Raw genomic sequence first — 12,043 nt, forward strand, 5'->3', positions numbered from 1 at the left:
AGTTTGCAGGTATGCAAAAGGGAGGACAAATATATGTCCGGCTTGATGCTGCGCCAGACGCCAGACAGGGCATTGGAAATCCGGACTGTCCGGCCTAAATCCGGACATCTTAGATCGGAACATTTTCAAAGAAAAAAAAACCTCAGCAACAAAGAAATGGAATGGTCTTCCATCCATGTACGTCCCAGCCTCCACATTTTGGCTTTGTCCTTCCTCGTCGTATCGCTCGGCGACACCCTTCCAGTTTAACACATGTGGTTTCAAGCGAGTGTTTCTTGTTAGCTGCAGCTCTCATCTGTGTGCTACGTCCTTATCTATGTGCGTTTGTTTTCTCTGCTCACCAGCCGTTGTCTCTCCCTGTCTAGATCCCTCTAGCGGAGATGGAAGCTCTGTCTCTGACCTCTGAGAAGTCCTGGTCCTTAGCTCTGACCGACGACTCGGCCCCCGGCGATTTTAACCCCCTCTTTCTAAACAGTCTGGAATGCAATGTACTGACAGCTCCTCTCTTTCTCGTTCTCCATCCCTTTTCCCTCCCTCTTCCGCTCTGCAGTATCTTGTAGTGTTTTTCCATTCACGGGGCACTTCCAAAGCCACTTGCACTCCTGCTGCTCTCACACACTTGGGTGCAACAGGTTCACATTGACGTGTGGATGCTCAATTAGCTCAATTAGCTAAACAGCTAATTTGCACCGGTAGTCCCAGTACAATTAAATGTTATGTTAGTATTTGGATCAAATGACTCGTATGTGAAAGGTGTTTGCTCCATCCTAATGAAGATACATAGATTTCCACTCCTGCTCCTGCATTTCCGCTCAGCTTTATGAGGTTTTTCAGCTCATTGTTTTTGGTATTTCTGACCCGCAATGTTACTGTTGGGATTAACTCTCAGTGCTCTCACTGTTGCTGCAGTAGAATGATATTTTCAGCAACAGAAAAGGTTAAAACAAAGTAATTGCTGTCAGCTACAGTGTTTTTTTGTTTTGTTACAGGCGCCAAAGTGGGAAATTTACAAATTATAGGTATAGTGATACATCACATGTGATGAATTACTGTATACCACGGCTACAGAGTCATGTTAAGGCTTTTTATTATTATTATACAGGTCCAATAGTTTCCTATAATTTCTTATATGTAACTGTAAATCCAGAGGAAAATGTTCTTGGAAACAATTGTGTCTTTTGTTATTACATCTTAGGAGAGTGGAGACCAATTAAATAATTACATTGTATTGCTCGCAAAAACACTGAGTCTTATAGTCAGGACAAACAATAAACAATTCAACATATATTGAGAAAGAAATTGTCCAATGATGAATATTTAACTGAGATTAAGTTTGTCTAAATTTTTCTGAATAATTAGTCGCAAATAGCCCAACTCTTTCCAGGAAGCTTTTAAAGAAATTACCAGGAAAGTACAGACCCATGAAATAAGTGGCAGCCAACAGACTCATGAGTGAACATCCTTCCATCACCACCTTGTGCATTATTATTCCTCACAAGACACAATATCATACATTTAGACCTATACATGCATCCCCACCAGGATTAGTGCGTACATTCCTCCACGGGGTCCTGCCCCAGTGGGCTCTGGGGTTGGATATCCTTTCTTTGAAAGGGCGTCTTCCCACTAAAGGGAAAATTAATTGAATGCCAACCGGGTGTCGAGGTATAATTAAAAAACAGTTTGTCACTTTAATGATCACAGTTCTTCCTCACAGACTGTAACCCCTGTAACCTTGTCAGTCTCACAAATGGAAAGGCCGAGGCAACGCACAACACAAAGTCGGCGTTAATGGGACTAACGTACAAAAGAGAGGAGGAGGAGGGTGAAGAAGTGAAGGAGTACAAGAGGTGTTGAAAGACCCCGGTGAATCTAACCATGTGCCCTCCAACTTTCTCTTCCCTTTCTCATTCCACCTCTCCAGCCTAATGTGTGTGACTCTCCAGTCCAGTAGAGTAGTGCGCCTTCTCGCCTGCCAGTTTGTGGTTTTCTCTCCTTAGTTTTCTTTCTTCTCTCTCTCTCTCTCTCTCTCTCTCTCTCTCTCTCTCTCTCTCTCTCTCTCTAAACTTATTTCCTTCCTTCCTTCTTTTTTTCCTCAATTTATTTCCTCTTATGTGCTTTACATGTGAGTCTCTTGGTCGTTTTCCTGTTCAGTCTTCTTCGTCCGTGTTTGTACTCGCTTTCAGTCCTCTGGCGTCCTCTAGTTTATTTTTCCTTGAGTTGCCGTGTGGAGCCCCAGTAGCTCTGTGATGGGTGTGAACCGGTTCTGTAATGGGTCAGACTGCCCCAGCTGACACACAATCACGGAGCAGGCTAACTTAATGTGACATGACTGTGCAGGATAATGCAGACACAAGTCCTCAGAAAATGAAAAAAGAAAGCGTTTGGAAACTTTTGGTCTAGCGTGGTCTGGTTTCTGTGATCTGTGGCAGCTCTGTGCCCGTCAACCCCAACATGCAAATATCTGTTGTTCTGTGTATGCTGATGACCTCTTTGCTCACCATGGTATCTCAGTGTGTTAGAGAGAGTGTGAAAGTTAAAGAGGAGCATCCAATTCCTCCAACCCCAGAGGGGCCATGACTCCCTCGTCTCTTTCCCCAGCCGGAGCAGCTGGATCCCGGGGAGCCGCTGGAGAACAACCTGCTGAGTGTCAGGAAGCCTGTGGTGGGACGCACACACTCCCTGCCCAACGACAGCTACATGTTCCTCCCCCTGCAGCCCGTTGGCAACGCGGCCCCGGCTCCAGCACACTTTCTAGCACAGACACAGGGGCCCCAGCACTTACTGAGCTCCCACAGGGGCCAATCAGGTAATGCACGATACGGTATTTATTTCATTTTTTTATTCACAACTTTAAACTAGCACCTGCGACAAAACATCTATTTACTGTTTTGGCCAGACATGGGAGGCCTTGTAAAATTTGGCATTTGTAACACAATGCGAGTTGACACCAACCAAAGCCGGTGATTTCCTCTGAGAAGCAACGCACCAGCTGGAGCCGTCCTGTCGTTTCATGTTCCGTGCTCTTCCGGTGCTTGTGCAGGCTCCAGCAGCTCAGTGCGTTCCCAACCAGAGGAGCGCTCCCAGCAGCTGAATGTCCCCGCCGACCTCTTCCGACCCATCAGCCCCCACAGCCACTCGGACTCGGAGTGCATCCCACGACTTCCCCCTCCCAGACGCGCGCACACGCTCAGCCGGACGCTCCGCAGACAGGTGACTACACATCCCACTGCTTTCAGATTTTCCCTTTACTCCGCTTTTATGACCTTCTCCTCCTGTGTGTGTACTGTATGGGATGAAAGCTCAGTCAAAGTTATTCCTTACACCACAGAAAAACTTTTTTCAAATCTCTTTAAATCTCAAATTTACTCTACAATTGTGGCCCTGACCTACGGAATCCCTGAGAGGCAAGAGAGAAAAGTCTGAACTGAATTGTTGTCTTTCCATTTTGACTAAAGCACACATTTTTGCCAATAATGATTTTTCTAAGTAACTTTTTTCATCTGTTAGGATGACTTTTTGGCCACAAGAGGCTGATGTGCACTATAGCCCCATTTTATAAATAGGACTGAAAGCATTCATGTTTTCTTCCAGGTGAGTTTTAATTTCTCCTCTAAACATAAGTCACATATGGTGTGCGTTAGCCAGTTATTTAACATCACTGTCTTGTCTTTCTTTTGGCTAGAAATGTATTTAATCAACATTTAAGGGAAAACAAGAATGCTTTTAGTCTTATTTAGAACATGGGGTTGTGGTGCACTACGGCCTCCTTTTGCCGAAATTTATATTACCAACAACAAACACTTTGAAAGTTGATCCTGACAACAAAACAAACAAAAAACCCTGGCAGAACGTCCTTTTCCCACACTTTTCACAGATTAAGATAAAATGAGGAACTTCGAAAGATTATCCTGGGGAAACCTTTTTTTTCCCAAATGTTCTTAAATCATAAACGCGGGTGAGAAAACACTTCAGTCTTAGAAAATAGATAGACAATCTGGTTCAGAGCTTTCCTGAATCCCGCTCCTCGTTGCATGTTCTAAACAGTGTCCCTCTTCTCCCTCCTTCTTCCTCCCTTTCTTCTTGGTATTCCTATCTGGTATTAACGTGTCCGTTGCCTCATTCTCCACATGGTATCTGTTACTCTCTGATCTCAGCTCAGTTGGGCCCAAAAGCCGCCCGACCCCGAGCTCCTGCTCAAACACAGATACTCCTGTTTCTGAAACCGCAGACTTCAGCGACCGCTGGGCCTTTCAGAAACAATGGACTCCATGTTCATCTCCCAAGAGACAACCAGATTTAACACAGACACACAGGCTTCCCTCCCTACCCTCCCCTGACCCCGCCCCTTTGTCACTCATTTGATTTTTATCTCCTGCTAACCATCAGCCGGTGGGTCATCTCACCGGGACTTTGACTTCAGGAATCTTCCGATACTCTTAATGTAGCATTGCGTCAGCGGATTTGATAGCTGAGTGACAGAATGTATTCCAGCCAGACAAAAGATGCCATTTGGCTTCGACATTTACCCAAAATTCAATGCACTTAACTACATTACAAACGATAAAACTCAGGGGATTGCTACCGAACAGACAGCGAGCGCTGTCCATATGCATTTGCCCATTTTGTACATGCAGTGTACCACAATGATGGAGCACTTGTGGCTTTTCTATGGACTAGGTTAGTGTGTTGAAGGCAATTAGCTGTCAACTATAAACTGTATACAGTAGTTATTGCCCCTAACCCATGTTGCTTTAAAAAAAAAAGAGGTGTGACAGGGTGATCTTCGTAGTGTTCCAGTTATTCTGTGTTACTTGGTGTTACATTGCTGTGGCTGGTGACCGGCCGGGCCTGGTTTTGATGTCTTTGACCACCAGGTGTCTCTATGGCCCAACCAATAGGGCAGGTTTCATCTGTAAATGTCAGTCCAGACATTTTCACCAAATTTGGCCCTTAATTAATCAAACCCACCCATGCCTCGCTTCCTCATTTCTACACATTCTGGAGGAAACAAGTCATGCGGCCATTTTATGAGTTGTAGCGACCATTATGCTCACTAAGCCTTCCTCTCCCACAGTAGCTGCATGCGTGCGGTTTCCCTCTTGGCCGTTGGCCTCACACCCTGTGAATGGTTTTGTTCAGAGGGGGATCCAAATGTGGTTGTAAATTTAACTCCAAAATGGTTTACAGGGTGTTGAGTGAATGGTCAAAAGTTCAAGGGTCAGGTGGTCTGGTTCAGAGTTCACTGTATTATCCAGCACTCAGCCTGACGAGTCCTTCTGCAAAAAATAAAAAAAATAAAACAATATGAGCTTCCAACATGGAAACATGTCACATGGTACCGGCAGGTTGGAAACCACTGAATTGTCACATGACTGACAGGTTCTATTTATTCATTTACAACAAAGCAAAGGGTCCTTTTTGATTACATTCATAATCATTATACGGTTAGTTTTTTTAAACGCCGTCGAAAAATTGTCCAAGAGAATCCTAATCGTGACGTTGAGAGTTTCTGGGGAGTTCAAGTAGTTAATTTGTCCCGTCATCACGACTCTTTAAAGAGCCCCTCCACAAAATACTAGAGGATCGGTGGTTCGAGCCCCGGCTCCGCTAGTCCTTGTTGTTGCTTCCTTGAGCAATACACTTAACCCCTAATTGCTCCCCGTTGCTGTGCCTACGGCTTATAGAGCAAAAATGGAAGTCGCTTTGGATAAAAGCGTCAGCCAAATAAAATGTAATGTAAAACGTCCAGTATATGCAAATATAATTTTTTATCTCAAAAGTTTACCTGAAGATGTCTCCTACTTCCTATGAGCCCGTTCATCGTCATACTCTGTAACTCGCAGACGAGATCAGGATTGGCGTTAGTTACCTCCATACTTGTCATGTGTTAAACTGAGACCTAAAGTGAGCGCAGAGCAACGTGTGGAGCATTCACAATGACTCCCATCACATTTGAGGCCTCAACAGAAGGACCGATAAATTAATAAAACAAGACCAAAGTTCAGATCACAATATATTCCATGTTACCGTTCATGGCGAGAGGTTGCAATTGCAATTCAAGCCCACGCCGCCGATGAGAAGCGCATAGAGGACTATGGGAATATGCTGGCCAGATGGTGAACTTTGACCCAACCTGCTGCTTCTCATCCTCATCGCCTCAGACTAACTAGTCTCCCCCCCCCACGCCCCCTCCTTCTCATCTCCCCTGATCCCCCATACCCTCGCTATCCCCCATCTCTTCCTCCATTTCTTCATGGCACATTTACCTCCATCTCCCTCACCCTTCTCCCCCCCCTACATGCCCCGTCTTCCAGGTTGCAGTATCTACTGATTCTCAGGAGGCCCTGTGTTCAGATGGAGGGGAGAGCAATGAAGGACTCGGGAATGTGGGCCTCCCTCCATCCCCCTCCTCCTCTCCATCTCCCCGCTCCCATCATTATCAGCAGTCTGCTCTCTGCCTGGTCCCCGCCACACCCGGCGCCTCCACTAAACCCTCCCGCCCCGGCAGCGTGCACACCCAGCTTCATGACCAGCACTGCCTCGCCTCCCACTCCCCGACCTCCCCCTCTCCTCCTCCGCTCTTGCCAGCCAGGCCGCACCAACAGGAGGAGGCCTCGGCGGACCAGGAAGTGTCCCTCATCATTGATGGGGTGTTGGCCGGCAGCGGTGGCGTCCCGGCGGAGTCGAGTGGCGACGGCGGCGCCGAGGAGAGCCGGAGTGCGAGCCTGAGGACGCTGAAGAGGTTCCACAGCGCCGACACGCAGGGCCGTGGCGCCCCCCCGTCCCGCCCCCGCCCCTACTCCTGGTTGGATGACCTGCGGTGTCCCTCTGTGGAAGCAGGTTCCTCGGTGGAGTCGCGAGCCAACAGCCTGCAGATCCACAGCCAAACCCCCGCTCAGACCTCGCTGCCCTCGCCCCGGCACAAGAAGAAGATGAGTCCACCCTGCATCTCCGTGGACCCACCCGATGGACAGGAGGGCCTCTACCCGGGCGTGGGTGGACTCGGGAGCATGAGGCTGGGGGGGTTGGGGATGCCCCCTCCTCTGCCCAGCAGGGACACCTGCCTGAGGAGGAGAGCGCCCTCTAGTGACTCCAAGGACTCCTTTGACCTGGGAGTTGGGGAGGGATCGGGACAGGACGGAAGCTTGGCAAACCCCAACACCAACCCCAAGCTACTGACTCTTCCCAGAGAAGACAAGCCCTGAGCACTGAACACTGATACGGCCACACACACACACACACACACACACACACACACACACACACACACACACACAGACGCGTGTGCGCGCACACAGCTGGACGGACACTTCACACACACAAACACTCGATGCACACTGTGTATCTGTGATAGTGATAGTTCTAGTAATAATGCTGTAGAGAGTAATAAAGGTGAAACTACATCCTTGGTTCCGTGAGGCGTACGGTACTGTAGTAGTGTGACATCCCTAGTCTTTGTATTGTTACTGCCAAAAGAACCCAAGAAGAAGAGGACGCCGGAATCAACCACACGAGACGTGACTGTTTCTCTTCCGTTCCGTCTGCATGCCACTGGCTGCAGCTTGACCCCATGACCTCTGGAGTGACATCAGCCCCTCCCTCCCAGGATTTGGCGCCCTCTGTGGTCGCCATATGAACTGCCTGGTGTTACACAGGGCGGGCTTTGCGTGGTCAGTGGAGGTACAAAGCAATATGAACGTTTTAGAGACACTATTTTCTTAAATTATTGGGCTATAGTGTTTGTACAGGATGTTGTTTTTGTTTTTTTATTCGGGTTTTTTTTGTGATTTTATTTTTATTTTTGTCAAAATGTTTTGTCTTTGTCCTTTTTTCAATGATATTTTAGCTTTCTTGGTTTACTGAGGAAAGTGAACGTTGTTCAAAGTGCTGAAAACCATGTATTTGTAGGAATAATATATATATATATATATATATGAAAAAAGTCATTAAACTGAGTTTGGATTTTTAAGCACACACATTAGACTGTGGTGGTTTGATTGTTACAGGAAACATAGAGGTTACTTGAAGTATTTTCCATTGATTGCTTGATTCCACAGAGACGGCACTAAGTCGGCAGGTTATGAAGATCAATTTCCCCAAAACAGCAATTTAAAATGGATTAAACAGTTGTCGTATTTCTTCTCTTTTACCTTCTTAGAATTTGCTCATCCAACTGGCACAGCCTACCTGTCATGAAGGTATTAGCTACAGAGACCAAAACTGTTTTTTTGTACCAGGCGGCAAATATGTTTATACCTCGGCTGTAAAATTGGGCTTCCACTTTGACTTCCTTTTGTCAGCACCAGGCACATGACCCAAACCCACGAGCACAATCCATTTGACCTTGTGGCACAGAGCAGATCTTTCCTGTGACATTGGAGAACGAACGTAAACGGGCTGAATCCACCCCAGAAGACAGAATAGAAGTTCATTGGAAGTAACTCTGAATCTTAATGTGTTCATAGCTCAGCATCCCAGGAAAAAAGGGGGAACATGACAGGCTTCACCCATTTTACACACTACACCCGTACTGCTGCATATGGGGGAAAGTGGTACGAAGCCTTTTGTGGCTTCAGAGGAAGCTTTGGGAATTCTGATTAAAAAGCAGCAAGTGATGTCACATGAGTCAGGGTTGGTTGGGTGTGAAGACAATAAGTAATACTGGGATGTGGAGTTAGAAAGACAAAAGCTTAGCTTTGGTAGCCCGCTCCTCACCTCTGCTCGAGGCCGCATTGGCTGCCGCTTGCATAGTACACATGAACTTTCCAATCCGGCTGTTGACGGTCAAGTTGCACTGTGGGTATTGTAGGCGCCAGGGTTTGGACAAAGACGAAGAGAGTGGAATAAAGAAGACGTTATCTGCCGCACCAATTTTGTTCCTTATTATTTTTAACCTGTCCATCGTCCGACAGTGTTAAATTGTCGGAGTGCTCTTTTGAAGCAAAATTCCAGTAGGTAGCACGAGCAGGTGCAGCATAACTGATGAAGACCATCCTTGGATCAAGACCACTGGATTCCCTTCCCATGGATACTGTGAAGTAAATGTTCCCTGCCATTTAAAAAAAAAACGACTATTAGTATTTTTTCCAGGTTTCATTATCCAACGCCTTATTTCTAGAGCGGAGACTGACGGAAGCTGCAGAGGATGCGATGTTTAAACACGTGTGTTCCTTTTTGACGATAGTAGTCGGTAGCTCAAGAGCTTGAGCTGTGTATCACATCATCGCCTCAATGAGACGTAGACATGTTCTTCCAGGATCTTCATCTTTAACTTCGAGCAACCGCATGTTATTTAGAACTTTTCCTTTCCCTTTATTTGTATTTTTTTGGATTGATTGAACTATTGAATGCCCAGTTGCATGATCGCAGAGTTGTATGGCGGTGAGAATGACGCAACACTGGTCGTGCTCTGTAGCTCTTGCTCTGTATGTTCTTGTGACGTGCATGAGCAGGAAACAAATGTGGTCGCAGCCTAAAACAGCCCCGTCTGCGTACGGTTCAAGAATGTTGGGACGCAAACCTGAACAGAGGTGAATGAATTGACTTACTTATCGAATCCATTTAATCGAAAAAGCACAAATTCCAACAGAAATATGACCGTGCTTATCCGCAGTGGTCTGGGGCTAATTTGTTCATCTTTCAAGTGTAAAAATGTGGCCTGACTTTTATGCCAGAGAATGATTTAAATCATTAAATATATAACATCTCAGCAGGAGCTAAAAGGAACTCCTCAGGCAGTTGTGTTTAACAAACCAACCGCCTTTGAAAAATTGATATAATAATGTGAGCATGAAACGTAGAAACAAAGCAGCAATAATGACATGTTTATATAATTTAAAGGGCTCATGCTGCTAAATTGATGCTGCTAATCAGATTCACAAATTAGGGCGCCTTTATTTTTGTTTTCACTGATATTTCAAAGGCGGATGAGTCCCGAGTGTCTGAGCTTGTTCTACCCCTCTTCTGGGGACATGAATCTGATGACACGGTTACGTTTGTGGGTACTCACCTTGGGGACAAAAATCCCCAAAACGTAATTCACAGTACATGTTAGGGTTAGGGTTAGGGTAGGTTTCCAGGAAATGAATGGGTGTTCTCAGGCTGCACAGGCATATAAGTGCATATGATAATACAGTCACATACGTGCTTATTTGCTCAGACAAAAAAAAAATTCCATCTGTAGGCTTAAAACGTTGCTGAGAAAAGTTTGTAATCTGATCCTCCACAGAGGACCTCAGCTGGTCATTTTTGATGATTGCACAGAAACGTCTTGACCCTACTCCTGGCATGCTAACATTTGCTTTATGACAATTTTATTATTCTTATTTTGCAGGGGACTGAATATCTGTGCCAAGTTTCATGGCAATCCATCCAATAGTCATTGTGACATTTCTCATTAGGTGGAACTTAACAGCAGGATAAAAAAAAAAATTAAAGCACTTGTAGTCACAGTGTGCTGACACACCGCAGGGTACACGATGACATCACTGCATTAACCTCTGGAAATCGGCAAAAACAAGATAACATTTTTTAAATAATGTAGCTCCTAGTACCTCCTTAACCTTTTGAACTCCAACAGGCCCACTTATGGGTCGTTTTTCCTTCTGTACTTTTGTTCCCCGTGTTCAAGTAGTCGTATGAACCCCATTGAGTTCTATTACTTGTATTAGTTTATATCTTTTTTTCAGAATTTCTTTGTGAATAAAATCTTTATTTTCAAAAAAAATACTTTTTTTTCATATTTTTATCATAACTATGAAGCATGATCTAAGCAAGATTTCTCAAAAATGTCTTTTGTAGGGGTTTGGAGCGGTCGCCGACTTATACCACCTCCATGGTTCAGACCCTTACCAACATCCCACATACTAATAACACACCTTTTTGGAAAGAGTATGACCTAAATAATCGTAATTCAAAATCACAGGAAAATTAAGTTTCGGGGTGTTGGCACCTATTTTTTGTAAAAAAATCGTTCCGTTAAAAACTGGAAAAATAACTTTTTCTATGGGAACGCCTTCTCTCACTGAGGGCTGCTGGATCTTTAAATTTGCATAAGCCTTCCCTCTTGCGCTGTGACGTGTTTTTACAAAGGTGGGGGCTACACAAAGAGCACAGCACACAGAAATGTGCAGAGGGAGCAAGAAAAAAAAATTTGCCGTTTTGTTATCGTTCAGGTACTTATAGGGGTTTTATAAGGCTATTGATTGCTCTGTTAGACTCCCACAAGCCCGCACGGTTACTGAGATGTGTTTCTTAGTGAAATCCGACGTTGTAGGGGTACTTGTGAAGGATCTTGTGAAACCATTTTGGCCACCGCGGCAAAAAATTAAGTTAAACAACGCTGTGGTTCCGGAGATAATTAAGAAAGCGTTACATTTAAAAAAAAAGATTTTCACGTCTGATAATAGGCGCAGGGCGGCTCAGTTGACAACGATTAATAAAGCAAACAATGTCAACCTCATGTTGTCAGAGGACATGCCCCGAGATCTTCTGGGGACCACGAATGTCTGCACAAACAATCATGGGATCAAATATATAAAAATTAAAAAATGGATATCAATATTGACCACCAGGAATTGCAGAAAACCTAGTGGAGGCTCATCTTCCCTTTCGGCTGCTTGTTCAAATGCGTATAAAACTCCACCGGAAGCTCTTTGCACATGAATTAGCAGCAGCGAGGGGCCCCGGCTGAGAGGAGATCATCTGAGGGTTTGAAATGTAAATGGGGATTTCTCGCCAGTGGTAACGGAGAGCGAGCACTTCTCGGTTTGACTTATGCTGCTTCTGCGGGTTCCAACTCTGCCTTCAGAGAAACTTGCAATCACTTTCAAGTTGTTGAAGTAGTCTGAAATCTCTCTCAACACGTGTAACCAATCCCAAGTGTTGTTGAATGTATCAAATAACAGTCCAGAATGGCATTTCCACACGCCCCACTTTCCTTGAATGCATCCAATAAATTGTCTGAGTTGACTCAAAAGAAAGAAAAAAAAGAACATTTCAAACATAGTTCCATTTTCTGTACGTTCGTTCTCACTTTTTC

General features: G+C 45.1%; 1 protein-coding gene across 1 annotated transcript in view; it reads left to right on the top strand.

The window, feature by feature from the left end:
- The window catches only part of cacna1g (calcium channel, voltage-dependent, T type, alpha 1G subunit), a gene marked incomplete at its 5' end in the record, with an annotated part of 203,919 nt that extends 195,082 nt beyond the window's left edge, over positions 1–8,837 (top strand). The window contains 4 exons of the mRNA XM_079214082.1: positions 366–488; positions 2,602–2,809; positions 3,044–3,213; positions 6,318–8,837. Coding sequence (XP_079070208.1) covers positions 366–488; positions 2,602–2,809; positions 3,044–3,213; positions 6,318–7,208 — 1,392 coding nt within the window. The 3' untranslated portion in view covers positions 7,209–8,837. The remainder of the gene's footprint in view (positions 1–365; positions 489–2,601; positions 2,810–3,043; positions 3,214–6,317) is intronic.
- Between the last annotated feature and the right edge of the window lie 3,206 nt (positions 8,838–12,043).

Source organism: Taurulus bubalis (assembly GCF_910589615.1).
Source record: "Taurulus bubalis genome assembly, chromosome: 2".
Lineage (NCBI taxonomy): Eukaryota > Metazoa > Chordata > Actinopteri > Perciformes > Cottidae > Taurulus > Taurulus bubalis.